This window comes from Lissotriton vulgaris, chromosome 2_1, assembly GCF_964263255.1.
Source record: "Lissotriton vulgaris chromosome 2_1, aLisVul1.2, whole genome shotgun sequence".
Classification (NCBI taxonomy): domain Eukaryota; kingdom Metazoa; phylum Chordata; class Amphibia; order Caudata; family Salamandridae; genus Lissotriton; species Lissotriton vulgaris.
The window spans coordinates 1203898043-1203918003 of record NC_141687.1 but is presented as its reverse complement, the minus strand read 5'-3'; the positions used below and the strand labels follow the sequence as shown (position 1 = coordinate 1203918003).

General features: G+C 43.8%; 1 protein-coding gene across 1 annotated transcript in view; it reads left to right on the top strand.

Annotated features, from left to right (window-relative positions):
* The window catches only part of LOC147732395 (otoancorin-like), a 759538-nt gene that overhangs the window by 399148 nt on the left and 340429 nt on the right, over positions 1 to 19961 (top strand). Inside the window, exon 12 of the mRNA XM_086956929.1 lies at positions 11049 to 11107. Coding sequence (XP_086813055.1) covers positions 11049 to 11107 — 59 coding nt within the window. The remainder of the gene's footprint in view (positions 1 to 11048; positions 11108 to 19961) is intronic.

Sequence of the window (19961 nt, the reverse complement as noted above, 5' to 3'; positions counted from 1 at the left end):
CCTCACCAGACCTTTTGTTTGTGGTCCTCATTGTTTGGGTTTTTCTATGCCTAATCACCTTGATTATGGTTCTAATGGCCATCCTGTTTTTTCCAGGCCCACGCCTGTTAGCTCTTCCTCTTCTTACTGATCCTCTTGACTGTTGTCCCCTTGACCTGGCCATTCTGATCTTTCTCACCTCCCTACTCAACCGAATTCTATTACATCAGTTCCTAATCCTGCTAGTGTCCCCGGTCCACCTGGTATCTCTTGTTCTGGTCCTCTTAGGCCTGTGCTCTCTTAGCCCCTGTCTTTCTGCTTTGGATCATTCTGGTTCTCCTGGCTTTGTGCCTTGTCCTCATAATCCTTCTGGCATTGCTCCCAATGGTCTGGTACTCTTGGTTCTGGTTCTCTTTGTCTGGGTCCTTCTGAGCATCATCATTTTGGTCCCGGTCATCCTGGGCATCCAGGTCCAGTCCCCTTAGTCTGCCTCACTCTGTCTGTTTTGGCCCTCTTGATCATCCTCACCAGCTTCTGGTATTTCAGATTCATGTGGTACTCTGAGCCCTGTTCCTATGGTCATTGTACTCCTGTACTCCTAGCACTATTCCTGCTGGTGCTGATTTGCCTAATTCTACTTGCTCTGGTCCTGGGGCTACTTCCTATCTTCCTCCTGGGGCCATATTATGGAAGTGCCCAGGGGATTTAACGGGTATTTTCGACCATTTTGCACGTCTCTCAGGCATTTGGTATTACAGAAGGGGCCACAGACGCTTGTGCGACCGCTTCTGTAATACTGATATTGCTGTAGCACATAAAGCACCAGTGCTATCTTTTGATGGTATTCCTCATATTCATGGGGACATGGCCCCAAGCAAATGAGGGAATTCATTTGCCTCTGCATCAGCGCTGTAATATAGAAGCAGGCGCAGAGGCAAAAATGCTGTCTGAGGTGCACTGTCAGTGCGCCCCATGATTACAGCCCTCAGGAGCGGGGAAGGGGGGTCCCTTGGCCCCCCCAAATATCCCCTTGCAGGCGGCTGAAGTCACTCTCTAATCCCCTTTAAAAGTGCAGGTGGGTTGCTGCCTTTCACCTGAATGCTCTGCGGTGGGGGCAGCGCATTCCATGTAATAGGGTGCACTTTCCCTGTTTGCAACCGGCACACCTGATTTAAGGTGCCCCGGGCGCAAACAGGAAAAGTGCGTCCTTTGCCTAATAGGGTACCTGGCATCCTTGGTACTGGCCTCCCTAATCTTCTTAGCATATTTTGGCCTACTAGCCCTATAGGCCATAATTCGCATGCTCCTATTCTTCCTAGTCTTCCAAGATCTGGTCCAGGTCCTCATGCTCCTTGTGCTTTTACACCAATTATTCATGCTCCTCCTGGGCCTGGCCATTCAGTTCTCATCCTCTTAGCCATCTTGTTCCTAGCCCTGTGGCCTTGACCTCCAAGGTGCCATCCTCCCAGTACTGATGACCTTGACCCTGATGCTCCTTTTCCTCCTTACCTTGGTCCTCCTGGTCGTGGTACTCCAGGTCCTAATCCCCTTACTGGCCCCCCTCTGCCTTCATTTCCTGATCCTCTTAAAGCTTTTCATTTTGGCTCTTATTGTCGGTGTCCCTGGTCTCACCGCCCTGTGTCCCCGGTCTCTCCTAGCCACAGTCGTGCTATTTTTGTTTTTCATAGTCATATCCTTCCCAAAACTATGCGCCCATTGGCCCAGATTCTTTTGGTCCTGATCCTTATAGTTTAGTTTCTCCTACGCCTACTTCTCATGTACCTAGTCCACCAGCCATCCTAGGGTCTTGATCGACTTTGTCATAGTCCTTCTTGTCCTATTGGGTTGTGTTCATAAACCATGCTATTTGGCGATCCGTGTCCTTCTTGGTTCCTGCAATCTTGACCAATCTGGCTCTGTTCCTTTCTGGTCCTTTTTGCCCTGGTCACCGTGCCATGGTTCCCATCACCATGAAACTCCTAGCCCTGGTACCAGAGGTCCTAGTCCATCTAATCTCTCGTGTCCTGACCCTCTCAATGTTTGTCCTCCTTGTTTGCATTGTCCTGGTCCTCCAGGATTGGGTCCACCTGATTTAAGGTGCCCCGGGCGCAAACAGGAAAAGTGCGTCCTTTGCCTAATAGGGTACCTGGCATCCTTGGTACTGGCCTCCCTATTCTTCCTAGCATATTTTGGCCTACTAGCCCTATAGGCCATAATTTGCATGCTCCTATTCTTCCTAGTCTTCCAAGATCTGGTCCAGGTCCTCATGCTCCTTGTGCTTTTACACCAATTATTCATGCTCCTCCTGGGCCTGGCCATTCAGTTCTCATCCTCTTAACCATCTTGTTCCTAGCCCTGTAGCCTTAACCTCCAAGGTGCCATCCTCCCAGTACTGATGACCTTGACCCTGATGCTCCTTTTCCTCCTTATTTTGGTCCTCCTGGTGGTGGTACTCCAGGTCCTAATCCCCTTACTGGCCCCCCTCTGCCTTCATTTCCTGATCCTCTTAAAGCTTTTCATTTTGGCTCTTATTGTCGGTGTCCCTGGTCTCACCGCCCTGTGTCCCTGGTCTCTCCTAGCCACAGTCGTGCTATTTTTGTTTTTCATAGTCCTATCCTTCCCAAAACTATGTGCCCATTGGCCCAGATTCTTTTGGTCCTGATCCTTATAGTTTAGTTTCTCCTACGCCTACTTCTCATGGACCTAGTCCACCAGCCATCCTAGGGTCTTGATCGACTTTGTCATAGTCCTTCTTGTCCTATTGGGTTGTGTTCATAAACCATGCTATTTGGCGATCCGTGTCCTTCTTGGTTCCTGCAATCTTGACCAATCTGGCTCTGTTCCTTTCTGGTCCTTTTTGCCCTGGTCACCGTGCCATGGTTCTCATCACCATGAAACTCCTAGCCCTGGTACCAGAGGTCCTAGTCCATCTAATCTCTTGTGTCCTGACCCTCTCAATGTTTGTCCTCCTTGTTTGCATTGTCCTGGTCCTCCAGGATTGGTTCCAGCCTTGATCCAGGTCCTCTTGATCGAGGTTCTCCTTGTTTGGGTTCACCTGAACCTCGGCATTTTGGACCTGATCCTCTTGACTACTACTGTCCAGTGCCCATTATCTTCCAGATCCTGGTTGGGCTTCTTACATCTGATCCTCCTCACCGTGGTTCTGCAACCTGTAATGATTGCTCTGCCCCACTTGACAATCCTTTACCCGCCCCCCTAGGTCCCAATTGTCTTGGCCCTCTTGTGCCTGTTTCTGGTCCTCCTGATCATGATCCTTTTAGGTCATCCAGTCGTCCTTGTTCTGGGCTTCTGGGTGCTCTTGTTCTTTATAGTCCCTGTGCTACTTATCCTAGTATTACTGGCCATTGCCCTTCCAGGTCCTGATCTTCATAGTCATTGTCAATCTGGTCCTGATTACCTTAGTCTTCTTGCTCCATGCCCTCATGGTTTTGCAATAGCTTGTCCTTGCTCACCACAGATCATCCTATCCTGTCAAAGTTCCTTGCCCTCCGGTTCATGCTAGCCTTTGAAATACCTGGCCCTGTACTTCCTGGTCTGTCTGGTTGTCATTACCATGTATTCCTGCACCTAGTCCTTTGTATCCTGGGTCTCCTATTTAACAAGTGCACAGTCCTGGACCTTTTCTCATCTCCTTCATCGTGATTTTTATCCAACAGTCATCCTTGTCCAGCTCCACTGGTTTTTCAAGTCCTCTGGTTTGCTTGCTCCTAATCCTGCTACTCCTGGTTCGCCTGGTCCATGTAGTCCTGGTCTTAGTTCTGTTTCTCCTTTGCCTGGTGCTTATTTATCAGATCTTCTGGTGCTGGCCCCACTTGCCTTGGTTTCCCTAACCCCCGTAGATTCATGGTCCTCCTGCCCCATCCTAGTTCTACTAGTCCTTCTGTTCTTCTTGTTTGCTGTTCCACCTTGTTTTTGTGCATCTCATCCTGATACATTCTATCATGGTCCTCCTAGTAATGGTCCCCTGGCCTTACTCATCCTTCTGGCAATAGTCATCTGAGTTAATATATTGTTGGGGTCACCGTGATTCATGTTCTCCTTGTCACCCTGATTTGGGATCCCCTAAGTCTGACCCTAATGAACCTTCTGATCCTGGTCCCACTGGGCCTGAACTTTATATGTATCCTGGCCATTGTAGTCTAGGGTCTCCAGGTCATGCTTGACATTTCTGGTCCTAGTTCTCCCAGTCCATTCACTTCTGGCCCCTTGATCCTCCTTGGTATGATCTCTGATATTGGCCCTCCTTTCGGTCCTTATTTTCACTGGTCTCTGGTAGTGGTCCTCTTTGTTCTGTCTACCCTGGGCTGCTACTTCTGGTCCAAGTTGTCCTCATTCCTCTGGTCCTGGTCTGTGTACTCATGCTTAGCCCTCCTGATTGTTATGGCCCAGAGCCTTCTTTCCTTCTACACCTGGTACTTCTATTTCTTTGTACCATTGCCCACAGGGGACAGATACCCGTGTCCCACATCCTCCTGATCCTTCTCACACTGGTCCTGGTGCCCCTAGTCCTGTTTTCACTTGTCCCTTTCTTCATTGTCTATTTGGACCTGGTCCCCTCTGCAGTGGTAACACTGAGGCTCATAGATTAGGTCTTCCTGGGCCTGGTTTTTGTCTTTGTCCTGGTCCTTGTCCTCAAGGTCACTTGTGACCTGGAACAACTAAACATCAATGTCTGAAACCCATAGTGCTGTGTGAATAGTAATAACATGTGTTTATTCACAGGTAGCTCAGTGAACTCCTCCTGTTAGTTATGCAAATGCATTACTTACCTGTCTCCTGCTCTCTCGTCTCCGTTCTAACCTCATGTGAAAAGATAATATATATTATAGATTTGAGCAAATATGGAATCCACACCCCAAATGGGACTTGGCTGGAGGCGTGAGGGATATTAGAGATGCAGACAGATGAAAGCACACAGTCATAGGAGTCCAACACACCCTACGGGTGGAATGAAATGCGAGCGATGCCTGCCCCCCTGAGCTCTCACACACATATGATCAGCAAACTGCGGTCCCCACATGCTCCTTACACTGATCCTACCTTGACTATTTTTTAATAAGGTGTTTGTCATGGCCGCCCTGCACTAGTTTACTGGTTTTTTTTCTTACAAGGTCACTTAAATGAGGCATACACTGTAGGCTACCCAATAGACACCCTGTTCGACTGAGGCCAAGTCACCTCCATTGCGAATTTGTAATAGGCTAACTGCTGTATAACGGCAGTGTACAGCCTTGTGGTACACCCAAGATGATGTGCTGTATGGCTATATTGTGTATTATAACTGTTCTATTTGTCTGCCAACACGTAATTGGCCCGAATGGATATATACCAAAAAATGGATACTGTCTACTATTTGGGTAGCAGGTCATGTTTCTAAAAAAGATTCATGCACTTGTTGTATATGTATCTGCCTAACTGTCACTAATACTAAATGCCAATAAAAAAATAAAAAAATAAAAATAAAATCCACAGAGAGTGATAAATAACATAAAACCAATGCATAACACAATAAATTGCCAGAAGGAAGCTTGTAACTCACCGGAGTATAAGAATAACTTAAAATAATTCATAAGAATTATACACAGGACTATGATAACTAATATAGGACCCAGAAACCAATGCAGGACTGATTTTGAGATGATATGGAAGGAATGTGAACTGATAAGTATATCAAATATAAGGGAAGTTACATTTAGTGCAGACCTGTTTTAAAAGTGAAGGCGTAAATATGCTCCAGTTTATATAAAAACGGATACCTGCATAATGGGAACTACACCCATATGTGTGTGTATATAGGCAGAGACCGAATAACACTTGGAAAAATATGTACAACAAGTAGGAAAATATAGAACAGGAGACGGATCGAGAAGTTGGCGAGTAAGAGGTTTTTGCGTGAGAAGAGGATATACACAGAGTCCATAACTTTAGGAATGTGAGTATCATTGAATGTTTGGATTGTAGAGTGTGGGTGTTGAATGTCAATAATAACATTCCAAATACTGATGCAGTACATTGTCATTGATTATTTCATTCCATGGTCTCTATTAGTTAGTGTATGTTTGAAGATATACTGCAAGCAATGAAATCACAACGGAATTGTTTCTGAAATAAACTAATAAAGATTGATGCCACAAAAAGGAATGAACCGGGTGTACTGTTGGAGGAAATGGTTGCAACTGTGGCAAGGTTTTGATAGGTACAACAAACTTTGTTGTGTCTTGGACAGGGAGCCATTGGAGGCTGTTACAGTTGGAACTGCATTAGGTCCATTAATTTTATTTATTTATTTATTTATGGAATTTTTAATGCGCAACTAATACCCTAGGGTGTCTAGGCGCAGTGAGATATTCTGGGATGCACAAAATTCAGGGCCTGAACTTATTGGTTGAATGGCCATGTCTTCAAGGCCTTGCGAAAGGCAATGAGTGTTGGTGCTGTTTTAATGTGCAAGGGGAGTGTGTTCCACAATCTGGGGGTTGCTACCAGGAAACTTCTGTCTCCCCATGTGGCCGTTCTTGTGCGGGGGACATGCAATAGACAGCTTGCCGCTGATCCTAAATCCTTTCCAGGTATGTATACCTGAAAAGCTTCCTTTAGGAACTTCGGTCTAGTCTGATGGATGGCCTTATAGGCGATACAGAGAGCCTTAAATTTGATTCTGCTCTCCACCCTTAGCCAGTGTAGATGGCGTATGGCTACTGAAGTGGAGTGTCGCCAGGGAATATTAAGTAGGATCCGTGCTGCCATATTTTGCACAGACTGTAGTTTATTCAGAATGTATTTGTTTGTACCAAGGAAGAGGGCGTTTCCATAATCCAGCTTCGAAAACACTAAGGTGGTGATGAGTGTTTTCCCTGCCGAGGCAGGCAGGTATGGCATGAGTTTTTTTATTTTCTTCAGCACGAAGAATGCAGCAGAGACCACCTTATTTACATGGTAACCAAATGATAACTTGTTATCGAAGATAACTCCCAAATTCCTAACCTTAACAACAGGAACCGGGGGGGAGCCCATCTGACTGGGCCACCATGTTGAGGACCATTCGGGGGAGATCTTACCGAAGGTCATAACTTCGGTTTTCTCTGCATTAAGTTTCAGGCAGTTACTGTGCATCCATGATTGTACATCCAGTAGCCCCTCCTGAAACTTAGCTGCTACCACTGGACCGTTCTTGTGTACTGCCAACACAAGTTGGGTGTCATCCGCGTAGGTAGTCAATCGCATCCCATGAGATTTAATGACCCTCGCCAAGTCCGCAACGTAGATATTAAAAAGCGTGGGACTTAGCGAGGATCCTTGAGGGACCCCACAGAGCAGTTCAGAAGTGGGCGAATAGGAGTTGCCCAATTCAACTGCCTGTTTGCGATTGACTAGGAAAGAGGCTATAAGATCTTTAGCCAGATGACTAATTCCAAGGGTTGCGACACGGTCGACCAAGATGACGTGGTCGACCGTGTCAAAAGCAGCAGACAGGGCCAACAAGATAAGCACTGCTGCGCCTCCTGAATCCATGATCTCTCGAATTTCATCCGAGGCTTTTACCAGTGCTGTCTCAGTTCCGTGTTCCTTCCGGAACCCGAACTGAGTATCATCTAGGAGCTTATGTTGTTCAATAAACTCGGAGAGCTGTTTATTCATTATTGCCTCTACTATTTTGGCAGGGAAGGGAAGGCAGGCAATAGGCCTGTAGTTGGAGGTGATGGTAGGGTCTAAGGAAGGCTTCTTAATCAAAGGTTTAACAATAGCCTTCTTCCAGGTCTGTGGATAGACACCGGTTTTGAAGATGGAATTGCATATGTTGGTCAGCGGCTGGGTAACAACATTGTGTAGTTGGTTCATTATGGTCGGAGGGCATGGGTCCAATGGAGAGCCTGATTTAATCTTGCCAACAAGTACGTGGACCTGATCTTCGGTAGCTGACTGAAACTGAGTAAGGGAAGGATACTTCAGTGCTGGTTGAATGGTTAAATCAGCGGTTCTTCCTGCCAGCTCTTTGGAGAAAGTGGAATAAATATCCATTACCTTAGTGGTAAAAAATGTGGCTAGTGCGGTACAAAATTCCGGCGAATTCTCTATTGTAGATCCAACTGGAGGATTGGACAGAGAGTTCACCACTTGAAATAGCATCCTAGCTGAGTTCTGTGCGTGCTCAATTCGACCAGTGAAGAACAGATTCTTTTGTGTACTGATGGCTTTTTTATATATTGCTAGCGCACTTTTATATTCTTGTTTAGCCGAGTTAAGAGTCCGTCAGCATAATGTACCTCGAAGTTGATAAACTATGTTATGGTGCAGGTGCTTTGGAATGTTAACTGAGATTAGCCTGCTCACACAACCTCTTATAACCTTGCATAGACACACAGAGATATAAATCAACAAGGATATTGCTTTCAGCAGTCTCATTAATACCATCAATTTAAGAATCGAGCATGCTTTCATGATAGTGATATATTTTTTAACCAAAGACTAAAACTGCTTGGGCTTAATTTTTTTATTATTATCTTATGTCCCATAACTATTGGAAAGGTAACTCTAAAGTCATTATCACACAGTTAGCAATATCAAAGGTCCTCCGATGGATCTTTGGTAGAGCTAAAAGGGACTAAATAATGATCTACGGATTGCTATTCCCTCATGTGGACCTACAATGAAGAAATAGGCTAAACATTAGTATTAATCAAAACCATGTCAGATAATTCATTATACCCATGAATAAAGAAAAACACTAATTCTTATCTTATTATTTCTTATTACTATTTCATTACATGAAAAGTCAAACACAAGTACATGGATTAGAATGTCATCACTCAGATCCAGTGTTACAGGATAAGTTCACAATAAGAAACAACTCATATTAAAATACATCAACAAAAAGGTATAGAGGAGCCAGAGGGAGAGAGAAAAAATAATTGCAAAGACAAAAATGCAAGATTATCAGTTTCTCATACGAACCTAGAATTACAAATGCACAGTGTGCATTTAGTCTGAACATCTAACCCCCTGGCCGAAAGGGTATAGCAAAAGTAGCCTCACCAGCCGATGATGTGCAAAGCCATTAAGGAAAGTCTTTAGGAATTGCAGGAAATCACACAAGCCAGAGTAACAGGATCAGCATGGCATTCGGCATACCACGAACGCAGGGATAGGTCACCGATCTTGTGAACGAGCCGGTGAACATTTCCTCACAGTAGCTTTTATAATACATCACACTCTTATCTCCAATAAATGTTTAATTTTCTCTCCTCTCCTCGCATCCTCATTGGTCATTTCGCATGGGGAGTTTTAGCTCACAGATATTTCAAAACGACTATTGTCTTAACTACATTACATCAGTTTCCGAGGAAGGAAAAGAAAGTCTTTGTTACATAAGTATATAAATGTTGAAACAATTACAGTAGAACTACCTCATCTCTCAACTAGAAAGGAAAAACCTAAAAAGTTCTTTCAGAAATAGACTAATATCTGCACTCTAAGGAAACACTTGAAACTTTTGAAGGACAGGAGCATGGAAGCACATCCTCTAACATTTTCAAAGGTCTACATTATTCGAGCAAAAGAGAGAATTATTTCTAAAAGATTGATAAAGTCTTTTACGAAGAATAAAAGCTTTTCTTCTATGTTTGTCGTGTCTCTGCATTTTAGGAGGGATAAACCACATTCAATTAGACAGATAGGATAATCCTCATTATTCAATAAATACTAATCATCTACGTTTCTCAACTAACATTTAAATAGTTTCTCATTACGTTATTTTCATTACCTAGGGAAACATTTATCGAGTTTTCCCTTACACATCATCACGTTGTACACTATGTTTTCATGTGTTAATAATAATCCGTTTTATTAATTTCATGTTAATTCACTCTTTTGGGCGAATTTCATTGAGCCGATTTTATTTACAAAAATCATGCTCCATCACGGGTGACACCTGCTGCCTGAACTAGATGTTCATACACATACCACTGTCCATGGGTAAGCCTAGACTGTTCCAAATTGTACTTGGCAATTGAGTGAGCTTGCACACAAACTGGATTCCTGTGTTTCTAAGGGCAACTGCAATACTTGCCACAAGATTTTCCTAACTGCCTTTGTGTCACCAAGGGCCAAGAACAGACCTGACAGTGCATCCAATCGGCACGTCCACATCCTATTGTAATATCACCAAACTAGGACATAGGGCCATATGTATCAAGCCTTTTGTGAATCGCAAAGACCGAAATTCGCAGAATTTCGGCCTTTGCGAATCGCAAACGGCCTTTTTGCATGTTTTAGGATGTATGAAACATTCGCAAAATAAGGAATAGCAAAGTTTTGCGATTCCTTATTTTGCCATAGCATTTAAGGAATCACAATTTTGCGATTCCTTAAATGCTATGTATGTAGCATTTCTGAGTTGCGAATTATGGTTAAGAATTCGCAAATTACCACTACCTTGTAGTTGATGGTAACTTGCGATTTCTTCAAAAAATGCACAATTTGGCATTTTTTAAGGTGGCATGTGATGCACACACATGCCCATAGGGCATGTATGGGCGCCATATGCACACACATGTACATTTAAGGGGTGCGGCAGGGTGTCTTTGAGACACCCCTGCACCCTTGAAATAATTCTCAAATTGCGATTAGCAAATTGCGAATTCGCAATTTGAGAATTATTTCGCAATCATTCCTATGGGCCTCCTGGCCCATAGGAATGCATTGGGAATTATTCCTTAATTGCGAATTCGCAAAATGCGAATTCGCAAATAAGGAAGGTTAAGGAATCGCTAAAAAATTGCGATTTTCTTCATACATACCATTTTGCGATTCCTAAATAGCGATTCCTTAAAATTCGCTATTTAGGAATCGCAAAAGGGTTTGTTGATACATATGGCCCATAGTGCTTAACTTAGAGATGTGAAATCCAAGAAAATTAGAAAGAGGCAGCGCCTTCGAGAACAAGTCTGTAAAACGAGGGTTCTTTGCTTTATAGGCTGCCTCCACAAGGTGCCTAATTCACAATGTCTGCAATGAACAATTTACTAATTCTGGAAATTAATTAATTTCAGTTAATGGCTCTAATGAAGAAGCTGAAACTGGAAACCTTGAACAACGGAAAAGCTATCAGGTGAGAGTTAGCTTCAGCAATTAAACTATGTCATTTCAAGAGTGTTTAGTTAAGTATTTGGGGAGTGCCGGTGAAACATAGACTTCCAGCAGGCTACCAACGACCCCAATGCATAGGTGAAACAACAATATTTTCTCTCGTTTTCTAGTTATCCCTTTCATTTCTCTTGTTCTGTAATTCTTTCCTCCTGCCCCTTTTCGTCTATTTCTTTTAGTCTCTCCTGTTTCTGGTTGTTCTCATTACCCTCTTTGTTTCTGATGCCTTATCTTGTTTGTTTCTCTAACTAGATCAATGTATTTCACTTTCTCCATGGTCTTTACTGTTTGTGTTTCTCAAAGCTCTCTCATTGTCTCTCATTTTTGCCTATCCATGGTTTGCCTGCCCCCCACAAGACTTCTCCATTTTGTTTGCAAATATCTGCTTTCCGCTTAAACAATAAAAGATCTAGAGTAACAAAGATGAATGTTATGAAACCGCTAAGTAATGTGCTATTCATTACAGCAAACATAGAATCTGGTGAGGGTTTCTCACTGTGACAAATCTCATAATCCGAAAATTATCTACAATAAATGTTCTTCCTTGGTCATTTGTGGCGAACGATTTATTTTGTAGATATGCGTTTATACAAATTAAAATAATTCATACAGGCAATTCTAACAAAAATAAGATAGGGAAGTGATCTAAATATTTCATTTTACAATAAACTAAGGATTATTATGCTATTTTCAGAAATCTTGCCCGAAATTATGAATGTCATGAATTACATATGTTTTTTAGTATCTCTTATCATAACAATCCCTCACTATGTTTCAGATCTAAAAAACAATCCTGAATAATTCACTTAGTAGTCGCACGTTTCAGCCATTTTACTATGCGTTTCCTATTCTTAATCACTTAACATAGCAGGAACTGTGGGTTTGCTAGTTCTCATTGGGAAACACCCAGTTTCTTGATTCATCCGTCCAGATCCAGAGGAGAGCATTTAAACTGTGTCTTATTTTATGACAGTAATAAAGTAACAACAAGCAAAGAAAACATCTATTAAAGAGTGTGTCTCAATGTCCTGCAACCCAAACAATCGTCAATGGTGTTAGTTGACTTTGTTGCTTCACTCTTTAATTCTTTCTACCATCTCAAATATGGGTTTGTCTGGCTAATCTACTGCTCTGGCAGATCCAGGGTAGGCTACGGGCTAGGCTCGGCTGCCTTGATTCAACCATCTAGTAAAATGCCCCTGAACCCTTTCGGGAGGCAGAGAACCTGATAAAGAATAACCAAGGAAATAATCTGTTTAATCCAATGACTGATGGACAACAAAGAATCCTTTTCCTCTATATTTCAAGAACCAAATGAAACAAACAGTAAATCAGAACAACAAAAGGATTTGGACCTCTTCACATACACCCAAAGAGCCCTCTTCACATATGCCTGCTACTAAAATGCCCTCACAGAATCATAGCCCTAAGTAACGCAGGTAAAACAATCTCATGAGTCCTATGAAATTGAGAGGAAATCTTTTGCAAAAAAGATGGTCCAGGAGTGGCACGACACCATCACCACAGAAGGAAAAAAAGGGCACCTTCACTAACAATGCACCCACTTCCCCAAAGTGCCTAGCGGAAGTGATGGCGACAAGAAAGGCAACCTTCATTGTCAGTACCTTAACATTCACAGTATCAAGAGGCTCAAAAGGATGCAAAACAAGTGCCATAAGGACCAATGGCAAGTCCCACCATGGGTATAACGGACACATAAAAGGCCGGGAAATGGAGAAACCTTTCAACAAACAAACCACCAAATCCTCAGAATTGTCAAGATTACCCCAGGGAGATCTGAAAGCTCGAATAGCTGCCCATTGGGCATGCAGAGTGGACACAGAAAGCTTGTTCTCAAAACCATCCCGAAAGAACTGAAAAATGTAGTTCAAAGGTTAGTCCACAGGAGAAAGATTCAAGAAGGAACACCACCTCTGAAATCTGCCCCAGTTCCTAACATAAGACTTCAAGGCAGAAGGCTTCCTTGACTGCTAAATGGCAATAGCTAAATGACTGGGCAATCTCTTGTTCTGCAACCTCCACCTTTCAACCTCCACACCAAGAGGCGGAGCTCGGAAGCAAGAGGACATGAGACCCCCACAGAAGAGAGGGGAACAGAGGTAGAAATCAAAGACCCTGAACAGCCAGGGACTTTAGAAGAGGAAACCATGACTGACAAGACCAAAAGGGAATTAACTCCCTCTGTTCCCTCAACATCCTGGCTAGCAGCTTGGGAGTCAGTGGAATATGGGGGGAAAGCATACAGAAGAGATTGAGGCCAGGGGGTCAACAAAGCATCTAACTCTCAGGACCCCACCTGATGAACTCTGGCACAAAAACAGGGAACCTCAGCATTGTGGCAGGAGCAAACAGATCCAGACTCAGCTAACCAAACCCAGCACAAATCTGGAGAAAAACTCTTTTGGTTAGGGGCATTTCCTCTGAGGAAGGAAATACTCTGCTGGGAATCCCTCTCTACATTCTCCACCCCCTTGAGGTGTACTGCACAAAGGAACGCCAGGTAACACTCAGCCCACTGGAGCAGGTGGTCTGCAACTGATTTAAGGACTGGGACCTGGACCACCCCTGGTAGTTGAGCTATGCCATTGCCACCATATTGTCCGTCTGGACCACCAGATTGCAACCTTCCGTATACTATAGAAAGCCCAGGAGAGCCTGAAACACAGCCATGAGCTTCCTCCAGTTGGAGGAGCAGATGCTGTCCTGAGGGACCATCTGGCTTGAAGTAACCACCCCTCTAAAGTAGCCCTTCGACCAAATGAGCTGGCATCCTTTTTCAATACTTCTGTGAGGGTCTGGTTGAAGGAAAACTCCCTTTTCCAGATCAGAGGAATTCATCCATCAAAACAAGAAGCTCATACCAAATGTCCTGTGTCACTGGGACTTGAACCTTGAGTCCACTCAAAGGAGTGTGCCACCAAGCATGGAGATAGCTGTAAAAAGGCCACAGATGTAACCTGGCCCATGGAACCATGAACACGGCCACTGCCATGTGACCCATGAGTTAAAACCAACATCTCATCAGGAGGGACTGGCTGCTGGACAATTGGACAACCAGGGACTGCAATTCCATCAACCTGGATTCTGGAAGAAAGACTTTGTTGAGATGGGTTCAAAACCTGACCCCAATGAAGATCAGATCCTATTATGGGACCACCCTGTATTTTTTTAGATTGAGGACAAAGCCACACCTCTAGACACCCTCACAAACTACGCCAAGATCCTGACATAACTGGCACAGTGCTGGAGCATGGAGAAACCAGTCATCCAGATATGGATAATTGCAAAAACCCTGAAGGTCGAACAAGGCAATGAGGGGAGTCAACACCTGCGTTTATTCTCAGGGAGTCATCTTGAAGCCGAATGACAGGACTCAGAACTGAAAATGCTGGTTCTGAAAACAAAAACGCTGGCACTTTTGATTGAGGGTATGAATGAGCACATGGTAATACTCGTCCTGGAGATCCAAAATACACATGAAATGGTTCTTGATTAGTAGAAGAATCACCTACTGCAAACTCTCCATTTAAAAGGCTAATGTCTGCGCAAACCTGTTCATAGGTTATAGATTTTGGATCATAAGAAATCCTCCCGATGATTTCTTCACCAGAAAAATTATTGAGTATGACCATTGACCCCTTTCCCCAAGAGGAACCTGAACTATCGCTTGTTTCTCCAGAAGAGACTCTACCCCTTGAGCCAGAACCATTTGCTTCTTCTTCCTCCTGGAACATGGAGCCAGCCTTACCTCAGAATCTATGGGGGAAGTTACAAACTCAGTCCTGTAGCCCTCCTTGATTGATTGATTTTAGCTTTTGTATAGCGCATACTGTCACCCTATGGGCATCCTGTGCCCGTAGGATGTGATTGTGCAGAGAATCCATTCATTTGAAGTAGATGCCTCCAATGCTGCATAGAAATGGAGAAGTCTGCCTCCAACTGCAAATCCTGAAGAAACATTCATATAGTCAGAAACACTATGGGGGAGACTGAGGCTTCTTCTGCCTCACTCTTCTTAGGATAGAACTTTCTCTGAGGGGCACATTGTTGCTGTTGTTGACGACGAGAGGGCTGATGAAAGTAAGGGCGCTTCTGGATATTCAACTTTTTTGAGCCAGACTGCTTAAAAGATGAGGAGTATTTTATTGAATCTTTCTTCTAACTGGAAACCAAACAGCTGCAAACCCTGGAAAGGCAGTCTTAAAGCAGAGGATTTTGGTGTAGCATCAGTTTGCCAGTCCTTCAAAACATGGTTTCATTTAGTTGCTATACAAGCACCCCAAGTCAAAGTTGAAGCATGTACAACATCAAAAAAAAATGTCAGACATAAATTCCACTTGTTTTTCAATGTGATCCCATAAAGAGCATCAGTCAGAGGAGACATCTAATGCATTGAACTACCTATTTATGGAGGATTGAGATACATAAGAACCATAAATCCCTGTCCTGAAGGCCAAGTGAGAACTTGAATGAACATTTATGAGGCCAAAACCCACCTTTTCTATCCTTCCTGTCTTTGATAATAGCATCCTCCATAAAGGAGGTTCTGCCCACCAGACTTGCCACAAAAGACTCAATGGGCACAGCATCCAGCAAACTTATATGCATATCTTTAAGGGGATGCAAATTAGCCATGAATTGTGGCAAAAATATTTTGTCTGGGTTTTAACATTCCCTTTTTAGAACCTCTAAAATGAAGGAGTGTACTGGAAAATCCAACAGAAAGGCACTCTGGAATGTGGCAATAATCTAGAAGACGAGGTCTCTGGTACAACATCTTTCTAGAAACCCATGTTGTCCGTAACATGTCCCAATAATTCAGGCAAAATCTCATACCGTATTTACTTGCCTTTTTTTCTTCTGGCCGAAGAACACCCTCCTCCTAACCAGAGCACATGGGGGAATGGGCTCTGAAAGACTCCTTGTGCACCTTTTTAAAAGGAGACAATTCCAACAAAGTCTCTCTAATTAAGTGTTTCTGCCACTCCTCAGATCCCCCAGAATGCCACTTCATGGGAGAGGAAGAAGTAGAATTCCATGAAGATGACGCATCACGCCTCCTCTTACACGAGGGTTTCCGCATGATAGGAATCCAGACTAATGCTGCCAAAACCATCCACAATTGAATTGAATTGAATTGAATTGAAATAGTATTTATATAGCGCATGGCTACCCGAAGGCATCCCAGCGCTTGTAGAAACCAGGGCAGGTGATCAGCAGGATTTAAGGGAATAGCCACGTCTTGAGAGATCTGCGGAAGGAAAGATGATTGGGTTCGTCCCGAAGAGGGAGTGGAAGGGAGTTCCACAGTTTAGCGGCATTAAGAGAGAATAGTCGGCCTCCACTTCTGGCTTTTTTAATTTTAGGGACAGATGCCAGGATTAGTGATTTGGAACGGAGAGTTCTATTAGGCTCATACCGCTGTACAATGTTCTTAAGGATGGGCGGGCCTAGGTCATGGAAGGATTTATGGGCGATGCATAGTGATTTAAAATTAATGCGCTCCTGGATAGGAAGCCAATGTAGAGCCTTAAGAGCTGGTCGGGCAGATTGTATTTTGGGAACATTCAACAGTAATCGGGCAGCCCAATTCTGGGTAGTTTGAAGTCTGGCAATGGTGGCCAGCGGGGACCCCTGGTATATTGCGTTGGCATAGTCCAACCTGGAAAGGACAAGGACCTGTACCATGATTTTCCTAGATTCAAATGGTAGGATAGGGAGAATTTTACGGGCAGTTTGAAGGATACCAAAACAAGTGGTGGCTGTCTTCCTATCTTGAGATTTGAAGGACAGGTCCTGGTCCAACCAGACCCCAAGCTCTTAAGCTGGGGTTTAGGCGATGGGGCAGGACCTAAGATGGTGGGCCAAATCTCCTTCACATTGAGTGGCGAGCGGTTTCCCAAGACCATGATTTCACTCTTGTCCCCATTAAGTTTCAAAAAGGAGTCTCTCATCGAAAGAGGCTATCTCTTGGAGGCACCTATAGGGATCAGGGAAGTTACTGTTAGGTGTGTTGAGTCCATTCACTAGTTGCGTATCGTCAGCGTACGTGACGATATGAATTCCAAAAGGGAGAACTGCCTCAGCTAGAGTGCAAGTGTAGGCGCTAAAAGGAGTAGGGCTCAATGAAGAGCCCTGAGAAACTCCACAGCAGAGAGGGGTTCTCTTGGAGATAACTTCATTGTGAAAGACTTGGTAGGACCTATTCTCAAGGAACGACTGAAACCATGCCAACGCAGATCCAGAGATACCTAAATCGTGAAGCCTTTGAATTAGGATCTGATGGTGTCAGTGTCAAAAGCTGCACTGAGGTCGAGCAGCAGGATTACCGCAGTGCCGCCCGAATCCACTACTTTCCTAGCTTCCTCCACCACCGAGATCAGGGCAGTTTCTGTTCCCTGAAGAGGGCAAAAACCTGTCTGGGTTTGGTGGAGGAGATTATGAGTCTCTAAAAAGGAGGAAAATATTGCATTGACGTGTTTTTCAGTGATTTTGCTGATTCCAGGCAGGAGTGAAATTGGACGATAGTTTCCCAGGACCAATGGGTCAAGGGAGGGTTTCTTCAGCAAGGCCTTCACCATTGCTTCCTTCTATGCTGGAGGGACCACTCCTGATGCAAGTGAGGAGTTAACTAGATCTAAAATCACCGGAAGAACTACCCCCGCTACTTGCGTGAGCGCTCGTAGGGGAACAGGGTCTTTGGGTGATCCGCTCTTGACTTTGGCAAACAGAATTTCTAACTCTGGCAATTCTAAGAGTGGAAATGAGTCAAGAAGCGGTGTGATCTGCCTGTTAAAGAAGATACTAAAACCCAATCCCACTGGTAACAAAGCTGCTATGCAGATTTACCTGGACTTGCTGCCTTAAGATGCCTACTCCCGACTGAGTCAAGACAAACTGAACATTGCACTTGCATAAACTTCTAACCCCCATGATTGCACTGCAAAGTTACCCAGAATAAATCTCCCCACTGCTTTAGGAAAGGCTGATCCGAAGGACGCTTGGCATCCCCTGATCGCACCAGAAATCCTCCTGTGCCTCTCTCTGCCAAGCCCAGCAGAGCAGGAGAGGCACCCAACACCTCTGAGGTCTGCCAAGCTGACCTGCAGCATAAAAATTCACCAAACTCATTGGCGGACCAAGGCCAACGGAGTCTGCCTTTTCCTGGTCCCTGTCTTATGAGACAGAAAAAAACAGGAGAAAAGCTAGGTAATTATAGCCTTTATATCTTTTAGCCATGGGAGGACTTATACTTAGCATTCTTCTTGCTTTTTAACTGTCTTGTAAGGTAGGAACATCTAATTAATGATGAATGGGACGAGGCCAAGGGGCACCTGCAGGTAATTTTACAATACTCAACTAGCGCTATTTAAGATTGGAAACTCACCATCAAATAGTGCCCGCCCAAACTTGCAAAGCTGCAAACATCAATTAAATACACTGCTCAGCTGCTAAATGCAGTGTTGTTAACTATTTAGTACAATGCTGAGATTGAATTTGGCAGCCTGTGAGTGTCAATTGTAACAGTACATTTGAAGTGGGGACAATTCAGCAATATGTCAGTGTTAGTGGTACGCTCCTCCAAAACTGAAGAGTGATTTGTCCACTTTTGTGTGCTTTGACCAAATGTCTCCAATATTGACTCAGGCTGCAAATCCAATTACACAATGGCGCAAGCTCCAAAAACTCTTTGTCTGCCAGTTTGATGTGGTACCACAATTTGAGGTGGATTTGATGACCTCTTTGTCCATATCCCCCCAATTTTTAGGCAGCATTTTCTGTGGCTCACTAAGGCTGCCCATCTCATTGCGGAATGGTGCCTGCCCCAATTGTGCTGTGATTCGTTATTACATGCACGATCTGCATTTCCTTGATTACTGACACAGGCTTTGCTACTATAGGCTTGCACGTAAGCAGGCAAGCAAGCAAAGCAGGCATACAGCCAAATAAGTAGGTGGTCAAGCTGTCGAAATCAAGTGCAGTTACATAATGAGGGAACATAAATGACTAGGTTACAATTATAAAAACCATGATTGCTACCATGGCTGCACAACTGTGTTAATGCAGGAGCACTATTGATCAAAGAGTCTCCGTTGGAATCCACCAATGCACGGGCCTCAACAAATGTTGCGCAATCATCATTACAGCGCTATAGATTATCAGTGGTCAGTACAGCACTTTAGAATATTCTGCCGACCAAATACCCAACCAACCAATCAATTAATCAGACAGAAGTCAGTCTTTGAAACATAAATAAGTTACTCTGGTGAAATATCTGAACTAAAATGTATACAAGTCATGTTAGACTTCAAGTCACTCCATAGCCATCACTCAAGAAAAGATGATGGAGTCCAAAGAGAAATAAACAAAGGTTAATAGGGAAGTCAAGCCTGGAGAGAAATATTCTAAACAGTAGCCTCCTGTCACAGAATGGTCTATTAAATGTAAAGGGGACTCTAGAAATCTTATTCTTCTAAGGTTGACAACATTAAATGACCTGTTGCAGTCCACCAAAACAAGCACATGCATGAGGCAAAACTAAATCATCCTTATGAGGAAGGGCATCCGTGAGCTAGTGAGTAGATTTGCTGGGACAGATGTGAGAATTAGGCATTTGGAAGATGACAAGCTGAAAAATCAAACATAAATGGACAAATTTGCTAATAAAATGTATTTACTTGAAAGGGACATTATGGTCCTGAACGATTGCCCTACGAGAGGAAATCTAAGATGTGCCCTCAGAATGCAGATGGTGAAATGAAAAATATCTCAACACAGAGAGACATCATCTCCAAACC